Below are 27,911 nucleotides of genomic sequence, written 5' to 3' on the forward strand. Positions count from 1 at the left end.
ATTAGGTTTTTTAAAAGAAGTTAATTCATAGCATTTTAGTGTTAACATCTCATCTGAAAAGAAGTGCTATGAGCAGAAATGAACTGAACCAGCTACACCCAGCAAAAGAATTCAGAGATGACTATGAAGCACTACATAGAATTCCCAATCCCTCTATTTTTGTCCGCCTACATTTTTGATTTCCTTCACAGGCTAATTGTACACAATTTCAAAGTTCGATTCTTTCTGTACAGCAAAATAACTGTTTGGACATGTATACATATATTGTATTTAACTTATACTTCAACATATTTAGCATGTATTGGTCAACTTGCCATCTTGGGGAGGGGATGGGGGAAAGGAGGAGAAAAGATGGAACAAAAGGTTTTGCAATTGTCAGTGCTGAAAAATTACCCATGCATATATCTTGTAAATAAAAAGCTATTTAAAAAAAGTGCTATAAAATGTCAAAGTTCTAGAAGCTCCCTTCTTCCTCCTTGTAAATGGTAATATGTGACATTTTGGGGAATTTTGAAATTTTTCCTAAGCAAATCACATACTGAAAGAAACTGGTTAGATGTCTCTTTAAGTGCTTTACAAACTTTAAACACTGTTCTTAACTTCATCAATATTGTTCCAAAATTTTGGCTCATTCTATATTTTGTATAGACATGTCAGTATATTTCATGCTCACTGAAGCCAAACTATTTTGCTAGAGGATTGGCCTTGGCTTTCAAATAAGTTATAAGATGACGAACTTTCTTCAAATATTAATCCTCAAATACTATTTCCTCAAAATAAGGAATGAGGAATTTGTAAAGGAAATCAATATCTATTTGTATTTGGCTTATACCCAAAATATTTTTGCATGCCATTTCAGTATCTTAGATAGGAATGAAAAGATGAGCAGATGTGTTATCCAGATGCTGCAGTTTGTGGGTGGAGACCTTGTTAATATATTCCTTTTTATCCTTTTAAAAGTTCATTAGTTCTTACTTCATTTATGTTGCTTAATTTAAAGAACCACAGCAAACAACTTTAAATTCAGCAGATGTAAGTGGGGAAGAGGAAAATTAAGTTCACTTCCTCTTCCTACCCAATATTACTGATAATAGAACAAATTATTAGCATTTCAACTTTCCTTTTCCTTCCCAAGATGAATGAGGTTGTAATAAGTAAGAAAACCACACAAAAGGCAAAGAACAGTAAGGAGAAAGAAAATGAATAATCACTAACTGATCTACTTCTAGAGAATGAATAAAACTGATTATGCAACAATATAAAACTTTTTCACATACATTATTTAGTGTCAAATATATATTTTAAGTCAAAATAACAATGAAATACAATCCCTATGTTTCCAAAATACATCAGATTTCTTAAATTAAGCCTGTGGTAGTTTTGTTTTTTGATTTTTTAAATAAAATAACAAATTTTTATCTCATGTTAATTATTTCAAAATAATACCTCTACTCCCAAAATATTGACTGGCAGATGACTGATTTATCTAAAAGCAATTACAGGATGGATCATTTTTTTCAGTAAGATTCTTTAGAAGATTCTTGATTCAAATGAATTTAACTTTATACTTTTTAATATCCCAACAGTTTCGTACTTTGTCCAAAAGCCAGAAATTAAAGATAAAAAGAAAAGCCACCAACAATACTTAGGATTGATGGCCTGTGAAAATTTTCTAAGAGATTATCTGAATGTATTTTGCTGATAAGCAAATTGAGACCCAGAGAAATGGTTTTCTTGAGGCCATATTATCAATTTAATGTACATTTAAGCCATAGTTTTATATATATTCTGGTTGCTATGTTAAAATAGAAATTTCATAAAGAAAACCAAATTCAGAGTTTTAATATAAAATATGTACATGCGTCTATAATTGGCCAGAAGCAAAACCCAATTTGTAAACCCACCCCTAAACATCATAAATACATAGCAGAAATTCTACTTGAATATATTAAATTGCTACTTACAAAAATTTTATCGCCAACTACATTTTCCAGACATAATTGTTTTGTGATTTCCTTCAGAGCAATTTTATCATTGATCTGCAGTAATCCTGAAATAAAATATTATTTTTTTAAAAGTTGCATTTCCTAGCTGTGTGAACTTAGGCAAGTCATTTAACTCCAATTGCCTCAGGGGGGAAAAAAATTGCACTTAATGTGGTACTTTTTAAAAATGATCAAAACAAGTTATTAATGTTTTTTAGCTGTCAGAAAAAAATTAACTTAAATAGTTTTTCTAACCTCTTCTTTTTACCAACAGTGAAAGCATTTGAGGTCTCTTCCAGTTCTAGATCTGATACAATTAAAGAAGTGAGATAAATATAGCAAGTATTCCTAAAACACAGGTCTTAAACAAGTTACCTTTCTGCTTAATAAAATCTAATGGCTCCTTATAACCTCTAGGATGAAATATGAACTCTTCTGTTTGGCATTAAAAGCCATTTACAACCTAACACAAATCTATCTTTAAATCTTTATTATAAATTACTATCTTGTTACATACTATTTCATCTCATAGTAACTTTCCTGAAGTAAGCCATATAATATTTTACTCCCTAGTCTCCTGCTTCACTTCCAATTTCTCAGAATCTTGAAGATCTTTAATAGTTCAGTTCAACACCATTTCCAATATAAAGTCTCTCCTGAGCACAGCAGCTGCAAATTTTTTCTATATCTCAGCAGCTGCAAGTCTTCTTTCTTTTCTTTCTCTTTCTCTCTCTCTCTCTCCATCCATCCATCCATCCATCCCAATCTACCTGCCTGCCTGCCTACCCACCCAGGCACCTACCCACCTTAGATATATTCTGTGTTTGAAAGTTGTTTTCCTTGAATAAAATGTAAACTCCTGGCATCTCCAGGACCTATCACAGGACCAAGCACTTAGTAAATGTCTGCTGATGGAATTATTGATGTGCAACAAGGAGTTTTGTGTTTCAGATTTCCTTCATTTGCCTAGTGTTTTCTTGCTTAAGAAATGGTATAGTGCAGACAAGTTGGTAAAGCAAATCTTGGAATTGTTTATAAAATCTGGAGGTCTAAATTATAACTATAAATACAAATTCACTACATAATAATTATACACTTACCATTTAGGTGAACTTGCAAAACATTTTCTCTCACTTGTTTTATTTCCATGAGTTCTTCCAAAGCTTGATTTAATATCTACCCCCAAAAAAGCCAAAAGAATCAGTACTTTACAAAATTTCTTGAACAAGAATTAATGAGGTCTAAATTTATAGGTTTATAAGAATAGTGTTGTGAAGGTATAATCATCCCATTTTCTAGTTTTAAAATTTTCTGATCAGCTAGCTTTCCATATTTTTAAGATGGCAACATGTTTTATACTTAATATCTCACTTGACCCTGAAAACAGGCATATAAAGTAGATATTCCACATCACAACCCCCATTTTACAAATTAAAATAGTAAGTTGAGAGGTTAAATGACTTGGCCATTGTCACACAGCTAAAAAAAGCAGAAAGCAGGATTTTGACCTTGGTCTCTGCAGACTCTTAAGTTCTTTATTCTTTATAAGACAACTAGTGCTGTTGGGGGGAGGGGCGGGAGAAGAAAGTCCTATAAGACATGTTGTTTAAATGCTCTGAAGAAAAAAAATCAGTGGTTCTATAAACTCAAATCTAACCATATTTTGTTGACCTCTATAGTATCAAATTACATTGAATCAATTTAAAGAAAGAAAATATTTACTCTGAAAATTTTCAGCTACAAAACCATTAGAATGAATATCAATGGAATGAATGTATGTAAACATATATATGTACACAAGCATTTACATGATATAGGCTTTATCATTAAATCCTAGCTCAAATTTTGCTTAATTTAGACATAAGCTGTTCAATTCAGTGAGATACTGGTTAAATTCTTTCTCAAAGACCTATTCTGAAAGACAATATTATCCTGAATTTTAAAGGCTGCATCAGCATGACACACACTAGGGTGGGTTCTACCAAACTAGAAAGGCTTTATGACTGACCCAATGAAGTATTCCATGTCTCTTATCCAAGAACTAGCTTACTAGTTAAATTCAGAGAAGCTTCTCAGAAATCTGCCTACAGCAACTCTTTTCTAGTATGTCTTAAGATAAAATAAAGTGAATAAAGATATAATGAAAATAAAATTAAGTGGACTTGGAATCAACAAACCTCAAATGAAGACTAGGTTCTCTCTGCTGCCCTGTGTGATCATACACAAATCATGTTACTTCTTTGACTTCTGTAAAATCAGTAAAACTAAACTAAATATGTAAAACTAAACCTAAGTTCTTTCCAGCTTCAATTGCTATGATTCTATGAGTATTAAAATAAGAGCTACTGTCTGTATTCTGTATAGATACAAGGATTATTCATGCTGAAAAAGTCCTTGATTCTTTTAAAATCATAACAAAACATCTTCTGTACAAACCTGTCCATTTCCCTCTATCCTTGCAAGACCAGGTTTAAAATGTTATCACTTCTATTATGTGCATCTCATATTATTCTTTCATATTATACAATATCTTATATGCCACAACTTCTTAAATTTTTTCCATTCATGACCCCTTTTCTCCCAAATAAATTTTTTCATCTTCCAATCTTGAATCTGAGCTGAGGTGTTTCTGGCAGCATTTGTGCATATGCACTACAAAGTTGTTATGTTCAGAACCAAGTCTGCAGTGAAGTCATACAATGCAATATGGGCAAGCACTGCCAGAACATGTTGGACTCATTATACAAATGATTTTGAATTAATTTTGGGTTGGTGCATTCACAAACAGTTTATCATATCCATATTTTTTCACCATTCCTATATACAATTATGTGACTCCATATAGGGTATGACCTATAGTTAAGCTTATGTCTTATGCTATCTTTTAACATTTCCTCAACTGGCCTGTGAGCTTTTTAGCAGTAAGTACAGCTTATTCTTTGTATCCCTTTTGTCTCATTTTCAATAAACAAAAGTTGAATTAGTGGAAAAATATTATCAAGAAAAAGAGATGCTGACAAGATAAACTAAAATGCTGATTTTACCTCATGAGTTGATGCCAACTAAATAAAGTTTGTGTTAAAGGTATCTGAGCTTACATCATAAATTGGTCATCGACTGAAAATATTTGTTTTCATGACATAAAGAAAAAGCAAAAAGGCTTATACCTTTGGTAAAGGCTTGGTAAAAGGCTTACAAAGCTTTACTTGGTAAGTAAGTTTTACTTTATTTTTGTCAGTGAAAGAAGATAACTAAATTCCACTGTAGTTTGATCTAAAATGAAAGTAGATTGATATGACTCATTTACTTTTCTATATTAGTATTCTGTTATATGTTTAAAAAGTTTATTTACATGTTTGAATCCACTACTAAATTTTTTTTAAATAATATATCCAAATATCCAACAGAACCAACCAATTCTGTTAACATCAGAACTGATCTTTGTGAGTGCATTATAAGCTATGGAATAATCTACTTAAGAAGAAAAGCGTTTATTATTGACACAGAAACAGACAAAGTATGCTGTGTGAGAATCAATCTAGAATATACAATAAATTGATCACAAGGAAATTCTTTTCCCCCATGGTGAACCACAAAACAGATGTGAGAATACCAACTGTTTCTACTATGGCAGAAGATGCTAATAATCACCTAACTATTATGCTGCCTACAAATGTAACTAATATAGGCAATGTGGCTATTGATCAATAAGTACACTCTTGGAGGAACTGCATCATATCCAAAGTGATTCCAATTACAGAAATTGCTCCAGAAGACAATAAGAAGCTACACCTAATGGAGAATCGGATTATAAATTCTCCTAGGGAAAGGAAATAAAGGTGTCTGTTTAAGTGTAGCAAGACTGATCACTACAAAGGATTCTGGGTCCTTTTGCCTTGTAATATCTATGATTTTTTTGGTTGGAAAGTAGAGAGGGGAGGCAGGGATGTAGAACTATAATTTCATCTGCGTGGAAACTTATGTTGTAAAAATTTCCTCCATCACAAAAAATCTACAATTCTTTAATTTTACTGGAAACTTAAGTCCAGGACTAAAAAACAACAGAATTATTGTACCCCTTTATTCCTATTAGTTATGTCTCTCTGATGTTAGCTTAAGAGTACACTAGAATTTCTCAGTTGCCATCATTATTGAGACCGAGTTCAGTTCATTAGATCTTTCAGATCCCTGAAGACAAACTGTCACGCCATCCCAACACATTAGGAAAGTATATTTTTTGAGCCCATTGTAAGATTTTATCTTTGTCTCAAATTTCAGCACATCAGAAAAACCTCAATGTTCTAGGTTATCTAAATCTTTTTGAATACTAGTTTTCCCTAATTTGTCATGTTAATCTGATTAGCATACCTTTTTTTGATTTGCATCAAATAAAATAGCACAGTTTCTAGAATCCTCTAATGGAAACCTTTGTAAAACTGATATTGAACCATCAATGATTATTTTTTTATTCTAGCAAGTAGAGTCCCTACTATTTTTTCTATTTATCATTAATTAGCAACATTACATTAACCCTTTTTCATTCTACCTTCAGTACTCCCAATATTCTGTTAGGCACAAAAAAGGAAGCAGATTTAAGGTGCCCACAGTTCTGCTCTTACCAATTCTTACAGTTCTGCTCACTAAATATCATCATTCCAATTCTCTTCCTCCAAACAGTTTTTTTTTTTTTAAATCCGTATTTATTATATATAACTTTCCTTATTAACCTTAACTGGTTAGCACTAAGAACCTTGTACTATTTTTATAGGACTAAATTGTATTTCTCTATTATTCTCTATTACTGTTCATGTATTTGATCCTCATAAAAAATCTTACAAATTTAAAATGGATGGCAAGTTCTCTGTGTGCCATCTCAATTCTCTTTAAAACAATTGTCTCTTTTCATTCTCAAATTGTGTCCCAGTCAATCAGATGGAATAACGGTATTGGCTATGTATTGAACTCCACCATAGTGGAAGTGAATACATGTACAACTTTGTCTCATTATGTTAATTTTTCCCTGACTTAAGGAAAATTAATTATAAGATAAGAATACCCAGTCCACTTAGTTTGCTCACTATAGGAAGGAGTAAATATAAAGGGAACTTTATGAGAACTCTATGAAAAAAAAAAGGCAATTTAAAGGCTAGATGAAAGGAGATACCACTTTGTCATGTGTTTTCTACATGTATGTCTCACTATTTCAAGTTAGAACTCACTCTACCCTGGGCCCTCAGTGAAGAAGAAAGTGCCCTTAGTGAAAAAGGCTGGGGGAAGATATTTAATCAATAGTTCTTTACTTTCTGGCTATTAATGGAGAGCTCATTGGCTGGGGTTTGAGATTAAGTGGTAGGGAAACTCTAATTCTATAAAGTTACAACTTAATTATAAAAGGAGTAGTTTACCTGCTCTATGACAACTCAATTTGCCAATGCTAATAAATGTTGAAGAAAGGCATCCAGAGGGGGGCGCACACACACAAGAACACAATTCCAAATAAAGCATAGTAAAACTGTTGAATGCTGTTAAATTTGGAAATTTAACCATAGATCAATATTTCCTATTATTAAGAACTTTTATGATTTTATATAGCAAGCTTTCTTAGACATACTTGGCAATTAAATATATAGGCTATGCAGTTAACTACCTAAATTTTAATTAAGTGAAGATATAACTTAACACTGAAACATTTATATACTATGATCACTAGTTTTTATTTGGGATTCTGTTCATTCACCACTGCTGCTTAAAAAAACACCAAGTACAACTCTTAAAAGATTTGTTTTAAGTTTTACTTTATTTTTGTCAGTGAAAGAGAAAATAACTAAATTCCACTGTAGTTTGATCTAAAATGAAAGCAGATTGATATGACTCATTTACTTTTCTATATTAGTATTGTTGTATGATTAAAAAGTTTATTTACATGTTTGAATCCATTACTAAAATTTTTTTAATAATATATCCAAATTAATATCTATTAATACTGAAGTGTTCGAAGTTACTTTTATATAACCTAAAATTTAATAATCTTAAAAGTAAACCATCTTTTGTACAGTTGGTAAAATGACAAAGGTTAAGGACACAATCTACTCAGTAAAATCATTTAAAGAGACATAGAGTGCAATTTTACTAATAAAAAAATTGGAAATGCCCATAACAAAAATCTATTTTCCTGTTTTGCACACATTGACATTTCTATTTTTATGATTTTATCCATTTTTATTGCAGGTTAACAAATTCAAACACTTATCATGCAAAGCAGAAATGGTCTATTTATAAGAAACAAGTATCTTTTTTTAAAGGTTCTGATATAGATATATACACAAATCTGTATCTATAAATGTCAGTACATATATACATATAAAATAGACACTATGCTAAGTGCTAGGGATAGAAAGAAATGCAAAGAACATTCCCAGAACTTCAAGAGAGTCACAATTTGATATGAGGGAAAATATGCAAACAAGAGATGGAGGGAGAGGGAGAAAGAAAAAGAGAAACAGAGAAAGACTGAGACAGAGCAAGTGGGAGAGAATAAATAGAAAAAAGCCACAAATGAGTATAATAAAAGAAACTGGTCAAGTTCTCATGTAAAAGGTGGTATTTTAGCTAAGGCCTGAAGGAATCAAGAGGAAAAATCAAAAAACAGAGATGAGGAGGGAGAGCATTTATGCATAGAGCACAGCCAGTAAAAATGCCTGGGATTTGGAACTGGAACTCTGGTTCAAGGAACAGCAAGAAGGTTAATGTCATCAGATCAAAGAGTATGTGGAGGGGAGTAAGGTGCAAGACTGAAATGGTAGAGAACAGTGGAGGACAATGAGATGAATAAAGATAAGCAAAGAGTGGGGTACTATGTAATCAAGGATTCTGATGTTTGGAAGAGTCTATATTTGAAAATGAAATCAATGGTAGCAAGGTGACAAAGTCAGACCTGCACTTTAGGAAAATCATGTTGGCAAACTGATTGGACTGGGGGCAACCATGTGGCAAGCATGCCAAACAGCAAGCTATTATAATAATTTAGGTGTGAGGAGATGGCAACAAAGTTGTGGCAGTTATCAGAGGAGAGAACCAAGTTGTATTTGAGAGATGTTGTAAAGGTGAAACTGATAAGTTTTGGCAATAGATTGGATATGGAGGATGAGGAATGACAGAAAGTAAGGAGGAGTACAGGTTGTAATCCTGAGCTATTGGAAGAATGGTGATATCCTTCACAGAAATAGGAAAGTTTAGAAATGGGAAGGGTCTGGAGGGAAAGATAATTAATGTTTTGAACATGTTAGGTTTAAAATGTCCACAGGATATCTTAATGTCTTCTGAAATCTGTCCAAATCTAGAATGTTGTTGTTGTTTTTTTACAACTACTTCTTTTTCAGAATAATCTATTTTTATAAAAACATGAAATGCTTTACAAATTTGCATGTCATATTTGCACAGGGGCCACACTAATCTTTTCTACATCATTATATAATTTCAGTTTATGTGATGCAGTTATGAGTAATTCTGACCTTTTCAAATGACCAAGTTAATAATTATGCAAAATTTTTGATTTCCTTCACAGGCTAATTGTACAATATTTCAGAGTCTGATTCTTTTTGTACAGCAAAATAACGTTTTGGTCATGTATACTTATTGTGTATCTAATTTATATTTTAATGTACTTAACATCTACTGGTCATCCTGCCATCTGGGGGAGGGGGTGGGGGTAAGAGGTGAAAAATTGGAACAAGAGGTTTGGCAATTGTTAATGCTGTAAAGTTACCCATGCATATATCTTGTAAATAAAAGGCTATTAAATAAAAAAAAATAAAAAAAAGAGAGAGAAAAAAAATAATTATGCAAAAATGATAAGGCATATGCAAGTTCCCTCTCTGGAAAGTGAAAAGTAGTGAAGAATAATGGAAAAACTTGGTTAAGGACCTGGAAGAATAACTATATTTTCATACATTTACCACAAGAGTTCAGTCCCCTACCATCTACTATCTATGTATATCTAGACTGTAACATCCTCCCTACTCTCCCTAATTCAAGTCTCTATTCACTTCAGGTCATAATGGAGCCAAAATGTTTTTCTTTAAGGGAAGAAGCACCCATGTGATTCTTTTTCTCGGTCAACTCCAATGGCTCCTTCACTATGATGTTAGCTTTATGAGAACAGACTGTTGCACTCATTTTGTGTAATTCCAGTGCCTCGCAAAGTTTCTAGTGCTCTAGAGACATTTAATAATAACAATAATAATTAGACCACATAAAAATTAGTGAATAAATGTTTTTTATATGATTAAATTATGGTTTTAATAAATTATAAATGTGTAGACAAACTTGTCCGTTACAGAACTGAACTTCCAATTGGGCTCAGGCTAGATTACTAATATCATAATTCTCCATTTGCTAAACAAGATTTTTCACAATGCAAAATGTTTAGTTCTTGAAACTCTACTATATTTATCTCCAGAATATTTTTCTCAATGAAGAGATTCTATTCTCAGCTAACAAACAGTTCAACTTAATAAGTTACCATGGGTGTAACAGAATGAAATACAGTGTTAAATATAAGTACAAAATATTGATTCTTACTCTTGAGATACTTCAAACTTTCATTACAATTCTATTTTATGTCTAATAAGAGGAAAAAGTGTCAGAAAAAATTCTAAACCGAAACCTTAGAAATTTCATTACTCAGCATATACCCTAAGGAGGTCACTGAAAAAAGAAAGACTAGATATACCTTAATTATTAGTATTAAACCCAAAACTTTTTGTGGCAAGATTTTGTACTCTTTTCTACGTATCAATAATACATCTTACTGACTTGAGTTTTGTTTTGTTTTGATCCATGAATTGCAGAAATACCCCATTATAATTTTCAATTCTGTTCTCACTTTTCTAACTATTTGTCATTCTTAGAAATTTATTTGGATTACATGCATACCAGAAAATCATGGGAATATGATTATGTTGACCTTTGGCAAGAAGGTTCACTTTATTATCAAGAGATTTGGGGAGAGAAAGGGATGATGGTAAGGGAATGAGAAGACGAAGAGAAAGAGTGAGGTTTCCATTGAATGACCTGTTTTCCCAGAGAAGTAAAGGGTGAGGTCCTTAACTGAGAGAGAAAGGATTTGAAAGTGTATGTTCTAAGTTATGAGAAGAACCATACCTAAAGCACTGTCAGGCTCAATGATAACTCTAGACTTAGGCCTAGTTGTCTCAGCAGGATGGTCCCTCATACCATTTTTCCTCTTATTTTATCACCTCACAGAAAGAACAAAAGAGAGTGATTGCCAAAGGTCAACATAATCCTATTCCCACCTGTATTCTCCTACAAACTACAACTTCAGTCATCTACTCTGTCATGTCCTAACTTCTAGCATTTTCCTTTTCTTCAATAACTCTCTTCCCACACATGCTTAATCCACATTTAGAGATTCAGAACCTGGATTTCTTCTTGATTTTCTGGTACAGCATGTAATCCAAATAAATTTCTAAGACTTGTTAATTCTATCTCTGCATCTCTCATATTCCACTTTCTAGTAACATAAGATCAGTCTTAATATAGGCTTCTATGATCTCAACTGGACTTATGATATCAAAACAGAACAAAGAAACACAACAGAAAAAGATCCCTGAAATCTCAAATTGACTTAAAAACTCACAAATTAACACTATCTATACTGTATTGTATTTTTGTCCCATTTACATTTCAATCTAGTTCATAAAGGTGAGTCTGACATCTTTGATGTAAACTACTGCCATACCTTCCAACTTAGTCTCTCTACAACTTATCTCTCTCTATTCCAATCAATCTTCTACAAAGTTGTAGACTTGATTTTCATAAATAAGCCACAAGTCTGACTATATAATTTCCATTCTCAAAATTTTCACTGGTACCTTATTAGCTTTAGGATAAAATACAAACTTTAGTTTCACATTTAAAGCCCACTGCCTCTTGGTTGCAACCTTTACTTCTAGAGTGAATCCATATTACTTTTCTCATCGGTATGCATCACACACTTCTATGTTTTAATCATATTTTTAAAAAAATTAACTACCTACTCTTGGCCAGACACTGTACTAGTCAGGACAATAACTCTCTACATAGTAAAAAAGAACACTGGAACCAAAAAGTCCCCTTCTGGCATTTGGTCATTACTAGGTTTCAGCGATATAAAATACAAGTTTGCATTAGGATTTAAGACTGTGATAGCACAATAGCACCATCTAGGAAAAAAGCTGGCAATAACATTTTTTCTGGATCTAGGAAAAAAAATGTACTATTTCACATAACACATTTCACATTCCATGATGGGGTGGGGGTATGGCAGAAGGATAATGGTCAAAGGTAGGAAGAAGAGCAAATGTAGAGATACAAAAGTAACCAAATGATATTGAGACAAGAAAAAGATGCTCTTTACTTACTGGGGAACATCTTGAACAAACAGTAGAGAGGAGAAGAATAAACATTTATATGGTGCCTATTACAATGCTAAGTACAATAAATAGATTTTCACTGACTTCCATGTATAAACTGGCCAAATAAGGATATTAAGCTCAAGATATGTATTTATAGAATTCTTCAAAATATGTTCCCACCAATTCCATGAAACCAGTAGAATTTTGTTAAATATTCTTACCATAGTCTTTCCTGATCCTCTTGGTCCAATAATTAATGCAGAATTACTTTCTCCATGAATAGCTGTTCGTTTTAGCAGTTCAATTAAATGCCTGAAATTTAAAAAGATAAAAATAAAGACCTATCAAGTAAAAAAAAAACAAAAACCCACAACCATAAACTCCAAACAATTTAAACGGAAATGTAGTAATTTTAGCCTCAATACTTCTAATAACAAGCAGAGGAAGGAAAAGTAGTATTAAAGTTCTTAGCAGTGACCAAGACAAAAAAAAATTTGATTTGCTCTAATCAAAAGTATAAAAATAAGTCATGTGTAAGGCTACTAATGCTTTTCTTACTTGTATTGTGCTTGAACTCCAAATAGGTTACCCTTGGGAATCTGATGACAAAATCTTTCACGTAAAATTCTCTGCACCTATAAAATAGCAGGGAAAGTTAAAATATATTTTTGTCTACAAATAAAAATTTGAAATATACTGAGAAAATGAGTATCAGAATTAAATGCCAATATTTCCATTTTTTGCCATAAGCAAGTCTATAACCCTGTATAAACTTATTTAATTTACAAAATAGTGTTAATGATTGGTAAAATTTGCTATTTTAAAATTCTGTGATGTACTTTACACTTCCAAACCTTCCTAATTTCCAACAAACCTGTGCTAACAATCATGATGCTAGTTCCTCCCCCTTTTCTAAACTTAGTCTTTTTGATGTTCTAACAGAAATCCCTGAGGCAGAAGTACAAAATGATAATAATCAAAAAGAGAAACAATACTCTTTCCAGTCAAACAGTATCAAACAAATGAATGTGGCTGGCAATGTAGAGGTAGACTATAAAGTTATCTTGGTATAAGTTAATCACTGAATATATGATTTTGCACCAGTATGCCAACCATATTGGATGCTTAGACAGTTTAAATTTAACACGATGAATGGCTACTCATCTAATATTCCATGCAAAGAAGCCAATGAAGTTCAAGCCTGGTCAAAATTAAGATTTTTTTTATTCCATTCCAGTCAATAGCGTCATCAATAATCAGTGTTTGAAAAGAAAGAGGAATTTCCAACACTGAGCAGTAGCAAGGACACAAAAGGCATTCATTGACAATTTTTAAAAATAGAATAAAACAATGAGTTTCAGAACTAGACTTCAATCTCTCACCCAATGTAAAACTTTTCAATTTTCAGTTAAGGAACTGAGGATAAAAATATTATCACTAGTGAATAATAACGATAAAAAAAAAAAATCACAAAAAACTTTTTACCAAGTTTTTAAATTAAAATTCAATTATCAACTCACTTTTAAACCACATTTTTCTAAAATATTTACAAGCCTCTCACTCCAAGAGAAGTATTCTTTTATAACCAAAATAAAAGGGGTTAGGCGAAGGGGAATTTAGTTTGATATAACTGATTAGCAAATTATCAAACCCTGACATTGTATTCAGATTTCCATACTTATACTCCCCATACCTATGTAAAGAAAGTGGGAAAGTACTTTTGTTCTTTAATCCTAGTAATTATAATTTCACAGAATAGAGTTTTAATTTCTTTCCATTTATGTTATTTAACCACTGTGTATAATATTTTCACGGTACTCATTACTTGAGTGCATCAACAATTCATACAAATTTTCCCATGCTTCTCTGTATTAAATCATGTTAATAATTTTCCCCCAGTATGTATTCTGTTAAATTGGCACTTTCTTTGCAATTAAAATTCCAAATTGCTTTCCAGGATGGCTATATGTAAGCAATTTCTAATCTCTACATATTACCAACAATAGGAGAAACATTTATGACTATAGAAATAATAATAATGGCTATCATTTATGTAGCCAAACTCTTAAAATCACATTTTATCCTTACAACAACTCTGGTAAGTAGGTACTATTATTATTTCTTTAAAGATGAGGAAACAGAAGAAAAGATTAAATGATCTGCCCAGAATTACATAGCTAAATCTCTATGGAACAATTATAACTCAGTTCTTCTTGACTCCAAGGTTCAGCATTCTAACTACAATGCCAACTAGTTGCCTCTGCATGACTGGGGATAGCGAAAAGATCTATGATTTGACTGGCACAAGTAAGAAAATTCTCTCTACCAATGCACATCAGTCCCTTCTCTGAAACATAACATCTCAGAGAATTTCCTAGGGTTCAAACAAGTTGCCCAGGTTCAAATAATCAGTATTTATCAAAGGTGAGTCTTGATCAATCTGGCTTTACTATTATTTTCTATTAACTTTGCCAGGACATGTTGGTTTAAACACACACACACACACACACACACACACACACACACACACACAAAATATGCAATTTATAACATTGAAAAAATAAATTTATTCTATATAAACTCTGCTTTGTTTATAATGGGTGAAAAATTATGCAAATAGTAAAGACTGTCTCTCTGCCCTCTGGCTAGTCTTTCCTCAGTTAACTGCCATCTGGATCCAAAATCTATTCGAGATCACCTCCAATATGCCCTAATATTTATTCCATCACAGGAGATTCAATCTTCCTTCACAAGATCCTTGCATTCTGTCCTTAGGAACAATTATTTCGTATGTTGCTCTTTCCTTGACTCTGATGCTCTTTTAGTAATCATGCTATTTCATTATAAACTTTCTTAACTAAACTTCTCCAAATTACTTGTCTAAAGTAGCTATTTTTATTTATAACATAATTACTCCTTAATCTAGCCTACCAATTATCTTATGTTCTAACCACAGTAGTAGAACTGTTCTCTAACGTCACTAATAATCTCTATAAGAATTAAAGTTTAGAATTAGAATAGACCTTAGAAATCATGTATGAATTCCTTAATTTTCAGATCAAGAAACTGAAGTCCAAAGACCAAACAAGAAGAGCTGAGATTTGAACCCAGGTTCTTTGACTTTAAATCAAGGGCTCTTTTTTATTATATAATAGCATACCAATTGTGCCACAGTCTCCTCTAATGTCCTGCATCAGTTTCCCCAATTGTCCTGCCTCAGTTTCCCCAAGTGTCCTGCCTCAGGTCCTGCTGATAGCAACCCCCTCGCCCCTCCTTTTTGGCTCATTAGAACTGAGATAATTAGAGCTGTGGAGATCTGGCATTCCAAAAGATAAAACTCCAGATGTCCTATCTCAGATACCTAATTGGTATCTCTAAGTTTCAGATTTCTTTGCTCTAGTTGGACACCTCCTAAATCCTCCCAACTTTTAAGAATTTATGGTCCTACCCCCCAACCTGTCAGAACCATATTGATGGTCCCTGCCTGGAGATTCCTGTTCACCAGACTCCACCCACCTTTGCAGACCCCAGCTTAGAGCCATATATATGTCATTGAGAGCTCACATTCCATGCTGGATGCTTTGAAACATCAGCCCTGGGGGCAACATGCCCCCAGCAAAATCTCTCCCTCTCAGAAATCCAACTAAAATATTAAAAAATCTCTAATCTCTATTTTGCCTCAGTTTCTCTGGCATTACATACCCCTCAATCATTTTCCTCCTTGACTTTTCCATAGTAGGAGAGTACTGAAAAAAAGACCTTCTCTTCTCCAATCCAAATCAAAAAGCATTTATTATGCAGCTAAGTTGTTCCATCACCATATTAAAGATCAGGGAACAATTAAAAAAAAAAAACTTTCTGCCTTCAACAAGTTTTCAATTTAAAGAGGAAGAAAACACAAAAAGCAGGGAGAAAAGCAAGAGACTGAATTGGTTACTTAATCTCTCACACCCTAAGACTATTAGCCCCGTGGAGAGAGAGAGTGCTAGGCCTGTATCAGAAAGACCTGAATTCCAATTCTGCTAAAGACAATTTCTAGCTATGTAACACAGAGCATGTCCTTTCATTGCTACCTGCCTGATCTTTCTTAATTGTGAAATGGAGACAAAAATAATTGCAAATTACTGCTCAAGGTTGTTTTGAGTATCAAATAGTATGTTTAGAAAGTGCTTAGCATATGGCCTCATACAAAATAGATATTTAATAAATGGTTGTTCCTTCCTTAAATATGAATATTTTGGAATGCTCTGCTCTAGACACTCTTCTCAAACTATACTATCTCACTTCATTATTCATCTCAGTTCCTTTGTTATTCCCCTCAGTTCCCCATCTTGGTTCCATCTCCTTCCGAAAAAAGCCCTTATTTGACCCTTCTAATCCTGCCACAATACTATATTTCTTATGGCTAATATGGCTAAATGCCTGGAAAAGCCCAGCTACAATAGATGCCTCTACTTTCTCTCCTCTCACTCTCTTAAGTAATCTCTTACAATCCAGTTTTCAATCTTATTCCACCAAAACTATTCTCTCAAAAGATACCAACTATCTCTTGTCAAATCCAATAGCCTTTCCTTAATCCTCATTTCCTGGCAGACTCTGGCACTTTTTGCCAGAAGTATCACTTCTTCCTTGATACTCTCTTCTCTATAGATTCTTGGGGAAACTCCTCTCCTGGTTCTCTGCCTATACGACCAGTCCTCCTATGTCTCCCATTGCTGGATCCTGATCCAGATCACATCATCTAGCCACAAGTATCTCAATAGGATTCTATTGTTGGCACTTTCCTGTTTTCCCTCTATACTATTTCTCTTGGTGAACCCATCAGCTCTTATGAATTTAATTATCACCTCTACACTGAAAACTCTAAAATCTACTTATCCTGCCTCAATTTCTCTGCTGACTTCTAATGTTGCAAATAAAAATACTTTTCCAACAAGAATGCTCAATAGATATCTTAAACAACATATTCAAAATATAACTTACCTCACCTTCTAATTTTCCAATTAATGTATACAGCAATATCATCTTATGTGTGTGTAAAAGTGGGAGAGATAACTAACATGTTAATGACAATTTGAATCCACAAATATCTTAAAAGATTATCGGGACAAAGTTTTTAGGATGAAAAAAAAATGTTAACAAGTGACTAGAGAGCAATTTCCATGAAAATCATTTTTTGAGTTTTAATGAATTAGAAACTCAGCATGAATAAATTCAGTCATAAATTAGCCAAAAAAGCTAAAATATTACTAGCTTAAATACTTTGAGTCAGTTTTGCTTTATCTTCTAAATTATATTCTCTCATCTAATATTCTCTATAACTTTACAATACGCATTTGAGTGCCATATAGGTTAAAATTATTTGTGTACACATAATTTCTTTTGCTGGATATCCAACATCACTTACAAGGATGTTACAAATTTAAGGTTATCAAAAGATGTCATTAAGTGCATACTAATTTCAACACATATACTAACCTGTGAAATACACTCTCCATGTTTTAGATTGCTGTTTTTCGATTTACGACTGCTCATTTCAACAATTCAGTTCTTTAAAAGAAAAAAAAAAAAGCAAAATATATTATATTGTAACAAGTATGATATATTCTATTGTCCCTATTTTGTTCTATCATTAAGACCTGGAGCTAATTCACCTAGGTTAAAAGCTAGAATGTTGGTTCTCGAGGAGTGGGAGTACCTTCATTTTTGTCTGAGACCTCATACATAGTACAGTGCCTGAATTAATTCCCAAAAAAGTGCCAAGTCAAAAAGGCTTGTTTACTGATTACTTAGTGTCAGGTAATACTGATACTAGTATCTAGTTTAATATCTAGAGAAACTAGAGAAAAAAAGACAGATGTTCACTGTAAAAATTATAAAGAAATCGAGAAATGTTTAAAATAAAGGGAAAGTTTTCAGTATCATAAAAGATTTTTTAAAATATATTTTGTTTGCATAAAGCAAATTTTTATTTTAAGTTAGTTTTTTTAAAAAATTAAAAATCTATTTTGTCTTTCTCCATCTTCCACCTTCAAGAGAAGTACTTCTAAAAAGTATGCATAAGCAAGCAACACATATTCTTGCATTTGGCATGTATTCCAAGCATACACACATCACTCTATACTCTTAAATCCATTCTTATTTTGTGAGGAGAGAGATAACATGCTTCGTCATGGGTAAAATATTCCTGGTTTCCATATTACTAGGTATGGCTTCCCTTCATTGATTTCAATTGCTGGGTAGGAGTAGGCAGTGTGTGAATGAATACTCATGTATATTATATTAATGTTTTCACACTTGTGTTATAATTTTTACTCTAATATATAGATGTTTTAAAAGATGGTTAACTACTGATTGCTGCAAGTAGTAGACATCATATCATTTTTAAAAGCTTTATCATACATTAAATTGTTTATTTCAAATTGTCTTTCTTTGCAAATTATTCTTCAGCTTCTTAAATTCCTTTTCACTTTTTCAAAAACATAACTGTTGGTGTTCTGGAAGGCAGAAGTAGGTATAGTGAATAATGAACTATTTTAAATAAAAAGTTTAATTTAAAAATTTGGTCAAGCCCCTGACAGATTTCTTTCTCTTCTTTTTTTTTAATTAAAACTTTTTATTTTCAAAACATATGCATGGCTAATTTTCCAACACTGATCCTTGCATAGCCTTGTGTTCCAAATTTTTCCCTCCTTTCCCCAACCCCTTTCCTTAGATAGCAAGTAATCCAATATATGTTATATGTCAAAATATGTTAAATCCAATATATGTAAACATATTTGCTCAATTATTTTGCTGTACAAGAAAGATCAGACCAAAAAGGAAAGAAAATGAATAAGAAAAAGTGAACGAACGAACAACAACAAAAATAGCGAGGATGTTTTGTTATGATCCCCACTCAGTTCCCACCACAGTCCTCTCTCTGGGTGTAGATGGCTCTCTTATAGAAAGATTATTGAAACTGGCCTCAATCATCTCACTGTTGGAAAAAACCATGTCCACCAGAGTTGATTGTCGTACAATCTTATTGTTGCCATGTATAATGATCTCCTGGTTCTGCTCATTTCATTTAGCTCATTAGCTCAATCTCTTCAAGCCTCTCTGAAATCATCTTCCCGATCATTTCTTATAGAACAATAATATTCCATATCATTCATATACCATAACTTATTCAGCCATTCTCCAACTGTTGGGCATCCACTCGTAACTGACACCTTTCAAATAAAGGAGACTATCTAGTATGAATACTGGCGCTTTTACAGATTTACAGAACAATGAGATTGTATCTAAATAGCTGAAAAGTTATGTTTGTTTTTGGAACCCCAAAAGATTTATAAGTAAATATTTTAATTTCACTAAATTTTAAATCTAATGGCTACATTTAATATCTCAAATTCTAGTATCTCTAGAATTAATACTTAGAAAATATAATCTTTCAGGTCTAAAAATAACACTTTTTTAGAATTTCTCAAACTGATAGCTTCCTATTAACTACTACTTAATAAATGACATCTTTCACATAATATATTATTTTTTAAATGACATTATATTTCCTTCAACTAAGATACCAAGATTGAAAAATGTACATAAAACTTCAGACTTGAAACTAAAACAATTGAAAAATACTTTTTAAAGTAGATGAAGAAAATAATATCTTTAAAAAATAATTAGCAGGTAGCCAAACTACTATACTCAAAATTGCTTAAGTAAATCTCTTGCCTTCTTCCTATGTTGTAGTCACAATGCTATCAATTCAATGCTAAGAGTATATCACTTTGCTTATATCTAAACATATTCCACTCAAACTCTAGGGCTTCTCTTGAATTACAGCATCTTTCATCATAAACTCAGATGTAAACCTGCAAAGAACCCAACACCACCACTCCTTTCCCCATTTTCCTGAAGAATAAAAAAGAAAATAAAAGTGTTATAGTAGTTTTGTTCAACACATATACATTCCTAGAGCAGGGATATGAGAGTCTTTACTATAATTCTTGATGTAACAGTATAAAATAAGGACTAATAACCTGAAACTTTCCAGTATTAAAAATGTGTGCAATTATTAAAATTACATCGAAAAATGCCATGTCATTCCTTGATTTGCTCTGAGTGAAAAGTTAACTTGTGTTGCCTTTCCCAATTCCAGATTCTGTTGTGTTGGGGGGGGGGGGAAGGAGGGGAGAGAATGAAATGTGTTCAATTTGTGTATAAAAATAAAACTAAGCTATAACCCAAAGAAAATTTAAGTCAATAATAGTCTGAGGTTGACTGGAATCAACAGAGGCTGACAATCTCTTACTCTGATCCTCACAAGAGTTTCTACCATATTAAGTCAAAAAAGACAAAGACATTTATCACAAGTAAGAAAGAGACTTGATATTATAGCTATAAAAGGCTTCGATAATGGCTACAAAATTTCAAATTTTACACTCTAAGTAATATAGGGTTAAGTGCTAAGGGAACTTATTGGGTGGGATAGACTAAACCAGGTAATTTGGTGAAAGAAAAGTCAAAGATTATAGGATCCAAGATCAAGGGTGAAAGGCATCTCAGAGACTAGATAGCTCATATATTTCATTTTAGAACTGATGAAACCAAGGTCCAAGAAAATTAAGTGATACACCCAAAGTTACCTAGATAGCAGGCTTCACAGATGGGATCTCAAGCTAAGTCTTCTAACTCTAGGGCAAAATGTTCTTTTTATTGTCATTAAGAATTTTTTTTTTAAAATTATGCTTGTTTTTCAATCATTTGTTAAAAATTGAGTTTCAAATTCTTTTGTTCCCTCCCTCATCTCTCCTATTCAAAGGGGAAACTAACAATAGGATACCTATCAAACATAAAGTCTTACAAAATATTTCAATTTTTAAAAAATACCAAACAAAAGAAATGCAAATGAAAAAAAATTCTTCACTCTGAATTAAAGTTCATAATTTCTCTCTCTGAAGGTCAATAGCTATTTTCATCATGAAATATCACGGTTCATTACACTGATCAGAATAACCTAAATTTTTCACAATTGATTATTGTCACAATGTAGCGGCTCCTATGTAGAATGCTCTTCAAATAAAAGGTTTTTTTTTTTTAAACCATGCCCTTTGTCATTAACAAAATATGTACTTGTTTGTATCAGTCTTTCTACTTTTTTTTTGTGATTTCTTTGGGATATGGACTTCTATAGCAATTGAGTATGTGTATTTATATATTCTTTCTACTTTGAACCAGTTCAGATAAAGGTGATGTTCAAGTATTGCCTTTTACCTCCATTTTGCCATTCAGTATAAAAATTCTTCCTTTAATACCTTGAGAGAAAATTGCCTTCCTCTCCCTTTTCCCTTCCCCCAATGTACCCTGTACCCCTCTTTCTAATCCTTCCATTATTATTTTGGAAATTATACCAACCTCATTAGCTTATACTAACACCCTTCTCCTCCCTCATCTATGCAAACTTCTTTTAAACAGTTCAATTTTATTAAGTCCACTCATGATTTCAGGCAACTTTACTTTTTTAGGCTTCTCTTCAATTTTGTGTTTGTTTCTTGATCAGGAATACTTCAAAGTCTTATTTCAAAGTTTCTTAAAACTGTGAGTTGGGACCTCTAAGGGATTGCCTAACTATGGGCATCATGAAATTTTATATATTTATATACTGAGACAAATTTATATACTTAAATCCCAGGCAAAAAAAGGAGCCCCATAAGGAAAAAGTTTAAGAAGCCCTAATCTATTTGATTAAAAATACCCATTTGCCTCTCTTACCCTCACCTCCACAAGTCTATGTCACTTGGATTTTCTGAAGCATTTATTCTGGTTTCTAATCCTAGCTCCTCTGCTTTCCAGAGTATCAAGTCCTCTAATCCGTTTTTATAGAAGCTGCTAAATCGTTTGTGATCCTGACTGTTTCCTCTGTATTGAATTTTTTTTATTGGAATTTTTCAGCATTTCCCCCTTAACCAAGGAGTTGTGGATTTGGCTACAGTATTCCTAGAGATTTTGTTTTTTCAAGTAGGTTGTTAATTCTTAATTTACCTATTTTCCAGTCAGTTTGTTTTTTTGTTTTTTTGCTGATAAAATATTCACTTTTCCCCATTCTTTCTATTTTTATTAGTTTTTTTTTTTGATTTCTCATGAAGTCCTTAGCTTCCACATGAACAAGCCTAAATTTTAAGGATTTTTAAAAATAATATTTTGCACCTTTTACTTATTTATCCAATTCTGGTTTTTCTAAAAAATTAATTTCTTAAGTATATTTTGTGATTTTCTTAGTTGTTATAAGGCAAGGTATACCTCACTAGATAAAAGTACCAGAGAGGGTTATGTTCAGAAAAATAAGATAATGAAGAAACACAATACACAATCACAATTTAAAATGAAGGGAAAAAGATATCAATTACATATATATTCATATGGTGTACAGGATGGTTGCAAATGGAGAAAACCCATTTTCTAATTGCTAAAACATAAGTATTACAGGTATACACGTTGAATATTAGTAAGATACAAGAGAAATTACAGGATTAAAAAGTCCACTAAGAACTTCTAACTTTTGTGTGGAGTCCAGATGTGCAATGAACTTCTGGGGTAAAGAGATTTCTAGAGCAGTGGAGAAAAAAAAATTTAGGAAAGTTAGGAGGAATGGAATGGAAAAAGGGACTGGTTCCCAAGTCCTTGATAATTACAAGGAAACACTAGGGAACCTTAGACAATATGCTGACAAAAAAGTAAACCTCCTTAATATTAAAAATCACATGATAAAAACAAAACATACATACAAAAAACTAGAATAATAGCAGATTTTATCTCTTTTACAGCGGGAGTAGGAGATACATTCTTAACCATCAAATAAAGGACAGAGTCAATCATAAAAAAAAATGATTAACTTTGATTACATAAAATTGAAAACCTTCTGCAGAAACAAAATACAACTAGGATAAGAAGGGAAGTAATCATGAGAAAAATAAATCTGCCTCAATCCAAGCTCCACATATGTTGATATAAGATGATATATAATTAAAATTAAAATCAGGAAATTAGATTAAGAAATTGCAATGTTATCTTCTCTAAAATATGACCCTTCTCTGGGAGTAGTTTCTCAGGGGGCTTCTGGAGGAAACCTTTGTTTTAGTTCAAATCAATAATCACCCCAAATACAGCCAGGAGCTAAAAGTTCAGATCTTTTATTGACTCCTTCAATATAGCCCTAAGGTTAGCTTTCTTAGAGGCCTTTCTCCCTCCATGGTTCCCAGAGCTCTTGCCACTTGTCCTTTGCCTCTTCCAGGTTCACTCTCTAGCCCTCTCTAAATCCAAAGCCTCCAGACAGCACAAAGGTGGGCTTCTGTATCTTCTGACTTGTGAATCTCCTGAAGTCAATCCTAGTTGACGCATAGCTTATATATGTTCTCTAAAGGTATGAACTCTAATGTGTGAACTCTCTTAAAGGTGTGAACTATAAAGGTGTGAACTAAGTACATAAGCATTGTCTCTATGAATTCCAGTGACTTAGTACCTTGTTTCAAGTTCTGGCCATAACAAGAAATAAATAAAATTAACTATTCCCAATAGTTAAATGATCAAAGCATATCAAATCTCAAATAATTAATTGTCAATAACTAAATTGAAAGAATGCTCTAAATCACTAATAAAACAAATGTAAATAAAAGTAAACCTCGTTTCACCTAACATCTTATAAATTGGCAAAGATGAAAAAATTGGGAAAAGTCATTGAAAACATTCACAGGCATTGTTGGTAGAGCTATTTGAATCAGCAATCATTTGAAAAAGCAGCCTGCAATTATGTAAATAATGTGATCCAGAAATCCCACTATTTATACTCTAAGGAGGACACTAATCAGAGTAAAGTTCTTATTTTCACCTAAATATTTATAACAACTTTTTTTTTTGAGGCAATTGGGGTTGTGACTTGCCCAGGGTCACACAGCTAGGTCACTTGGTCAATGGGGAACAAACAACTTTTGACACATAAGTGTCAAAAAAAAAAATGTCATAGAATAAGTAAAATTTCTATGTTGCTCTATATTTATCATAGTAATCATATAGAGAAACATGGAAAGATCTACTTGAAATGATAAAGAATAATGCAAGGCTAAGAAAACAATATACATATAAAGACTATAACAAAAACAAAAATCAAAGAGCAGACATTACTCAAAAAAGAAAAAAAAGAAAAAATTAGAAGATATTCTCACTCTACTACTTTGCAGAATTGTAAGGTTCACATATGTAATTTTTTTTTAAAGAAATTAATCAATTCAGATTTTTTTACCTTTTAAAAAAAAATTTACCTTAAAAAAATTTAAAAATGCCTTTACTATTTCTTACATGAGATGTTCTTTGAGAGGGAGAAAAAATGGATGTATACTAGAAGAAATTGTAATCCAAGCAAAGGTTAGCAAAGTAACAAAGTAAATACCCAACACTTAAATATGAAGACCTTTTATGTTGCTCTTTATTTATCATAGTAACTATTTAATTTAAACGTTCTAAAGACAAAAGTAAATTTTGGATTATTTGTTTCCTATTTCCAAACTCTTAAAATCAATATAATAATTGATTTCTTAGGTCTAGACAGATGAAACATTTTGCTAATTGTATACTAAACTCCAGGCCCTATGCTAAACATTAAGAATACAAACAAAATAAAGACAATCTTTCCTAATGTAAGAGTCTTTCTATATAACAAAGTCACAAAAAGTCATAATTAGGCATTATCCAATCCAACAATTTCTTTTACAGTTAAGGAAACTGAAGCTCACAGAAATAATTACACATCCAAGCTCACATAGCTATTAAATACAGCAACTTAGAAATGAACTGAGGTTTTTTATGTTTTAAGTGTAGTGCTATTTGCTATTTCTACTACACCATATCATTGTTAATACTAAATCACATATTTGTAAACTGAAGAGTCTAATTCTAAGGTGAAATGTAAAATCCTCTCGTCATATTTTAAACTAAGCAATTCTGGAAAAAGACTTTAATAACAGACCAAGCACCTCAGGTTTGACATATAAGTATATCTTGTCTAATTGCATCCATGAAAATTGTTAGAAAAAAATTAAGGAGGTGGTTAGTTTCATAGGGAACTACAAATGGGTTTTTACAGCAAAATTTGATTATAATCTATAAAACTATTCTTAGCCTAGGAGTCTTATGCATGACATAAAACATTTTCTTTCTTAGATGAAGACATCTTCAACTCACCTGGACTTTTAAGAAGCATTCTTAGTACTTCTGCCACATTTTTTACAATCTGCTGTCAGCATGAAATTATATCAGTTTCTTAAGGATAAGATTTAAAAAACCACCATCACCAAAAAAACCACCACAGAATTTGAAGACTAAATGTGTAAAGTTATGACATTAATTTGATCTGACTCCAATCGAGTTTCATTTTTTGTCTTTCTATCCATAATGCCTACCAAGCATATGCTTGAAACATTGTAGATACTAATACTGAATAAGTGAAATGACCTATTTAAAAACAAGCACTTGATGCTGAAAATGGGAAATTATCATAACAAAGGAAGTTTAATGAATATGAATCAATTACCACAACAAAGAGAGTTAAAAAAAAATCTAAAATTGTCTTAGCAAATACTTGATAGATTTGCCAAGAGGTAAGATAAGGCATCTAAATGGGCAACATGTGCTTACAAAATAAATTCATTTTAAAGATCTTATATAGGACTTAATGAAAGAGAACCAAAGTATAAAGAGAAAAAAAATGCTCAACTAGAAAAGTGCCAAAGATTAGAATATCACCAATAATTAGAAAAACACAAATTAAAACTCTGAGGTTCCACTAAAAAAAGAAAAAGATTAAACTACTTTGGAGCTACAAGAAAACAAGTCATTGATGCACAATTAGTGTAAGTTGTAAATTGATACAGCCCTTCCGGAAAGAATTTAGAATTTAGAAAATATTCTTCCCAAATTACCAAACCGTATTTACTCTTTGATCTAGCAATACCACTATAAGGCCTATGCTACAAAGAAAAAAAATGCCATAGATAGTCAAACAACACTTACTTAACAACTCTTATTTTAGTGGCAAAGAATTGGAAAATTAAATAAGGAGGTTATCACTTAAGGTATGATTTAACAAAATATGGCATATAAAAATGAATAAAAAAATGAATTTTATGCTGTATTACTGTGCTATAAAAAAAATGAAAGACCTTTAAACCTATGGGAACTTTTTTTTTTAAAGAAACTGGAGAAATGAAGTGAAAATAAGAAAATAAAACTAGATTTTTTTTATTTTAAAGAAAAAAAAATTGTATGTGGGGAAAATCTAAGCAATGTAAAGGGGGTATGTATGTATGTATTTAAAAAAATATATGTTTGACCTATATCAAAGAAGACTTTTATTGAGACTATCCATCAATAGTAGATCTTTGGGTACATAAAACTAATGATATACCTAAGTAGAATGTAGTTTAAGACCCTGGAGGCAGAGGACTAGGAAGATCCTTCTTGAACCATGTCCTAACTTTTGCAAATACTATTCACACTAGGACAAGGTAAATATGGGAACGTAAGGATCAAAGTCGGTAGGAACAACACTAATGCAATAATGGCCAGAAGCAAGTAGATGAGAGGATAAGGAAAACCCATATATATTATGAGGAAAGTAGCTATATTCATATAAGAAGGATAAATCTCTCTTCTGTAAACTACAATTAGTCTTAACTCAGACCTAGATTTAGTAGTAGTTATATAATCTAGTAATATAATTCAACTGTGGAGACACTAGAAAATTACAACAGTTCACATTCATTTTTATTGTTTGGTCCCTCTGAGAATATGGCAATATTAGGCAAGGAAAAATAATAATATACCATTCCTGAAGGTAATCCCAGAGAAATGAAATAACCTAAACTAAGATTATGCATTGAGGGAATAACTTCTCCACACCAATTTTGTATAAACAGTATAAGTGTTGAAGAAATTCAGCAAATCTATCATTGCTTTTGTTCATGTTCCATAAGAACAAAACAAAGAAAACAGCATTTTTGGGGAGGGGCAAAACTCCTCACAAGTTTTTTTTAATGTATTTTTTTGGCAGAACAAAAATAATGGTATTATTCATTTATATAGCATTTTCCCAATGTTCATGCAATTAAATTGAATTAGAACTTATTAAAATACCAAGAGATCTAAAAATAACTAGAAATTAAAAGACTTCTTGGGAAAAAAAAAATATTTAACTTTGAGAAGAGCTAAAAGAATTTTTGTCATGGATGAAGGAATATTAATTTGGAGAAGACAATGTCAAGTTAAAACAAAAATAAAATATATTACATAATACAAAGTTAGTAATTATTAAAGGCTGAAGTAGATTTAGTAAAAACAGAAAACTAAAACTTTCACCTAGAAGACCTGAAAAATAGGAAATAAAAAGAACATATGATGGTAAGAACACTTAAGGACCACATAAATTTAATAATCAGTATCTATTTGCCTTGTATTTCCAATTTTAAGTACCAGC

General features: G+C 32.0%; 1 protein-coding gene and 1 non-coding gene across 7 annotated transcripts in view; both read right to left on the reverse strand.

The window, feature by feature from the left end:
* Positions 1-27,911, reverse strand: part of ORC4 (origin recognition complex subunit 4) — a 62,566-nt gene that overhangs the window by 21,201 nt on the left and 13,454 nt on the right. For 4 of the 6 annotated variants that reach the window (XM_012544702.3, XM_012544706.3, XM_012544704.3 and 1 more), the window contains 5 exons: positions 17,879-17,950; positions 12,959-13,035; positions 12,622-12,712; positions 3,086-3,161; positions 1,965-2,050 (listed from right to left, as the gene is read on the reverse strand). In XM_012544702.3, coding sequence (XP_012400156.1) covers positions 1,965-2,050; positions 3,086-3,161; positions 12,622-12,712; positions 12,959-13,035; positions 17,879-17,935 — 387 coding nt within the window. In that variant the 5' untranslated portion in view covers positions 17,936-17,950. The remainder of the gene's footprint in view (positions 1-1,964; positions 2,051-3,085; positions 3,162-12,621; positions 12,713-12,958; positions 13,036-17,878; positions 17,951-27,911) is intronic. The other 2 variants (XM_012544707.3, XM_031960038.1) reach the window with 2 other exon arrangements.
* LOC111719748 lies at positions 9,381-9,486 on the reverse strand. Its single transcript, XR_002769747.1, has one exon. It is a non-coding gene; the product is annotated as a U6 spliceosomal RNA (small nuclear RNA).

Source organism: Sarcophilus harrisii, chromosome 3, assembly GCF_902635505.1.
Source record: "Sarcophilus harrisii chromosome 3, mSarHar1.11, whole genome shotgun sequence".
NCBI lineage: Eukaryota > Metazoa > Chordata > Mammalia > Dasyuromorphia > Dasyuridae > Sarcophilus > Sarcophilus harrisii.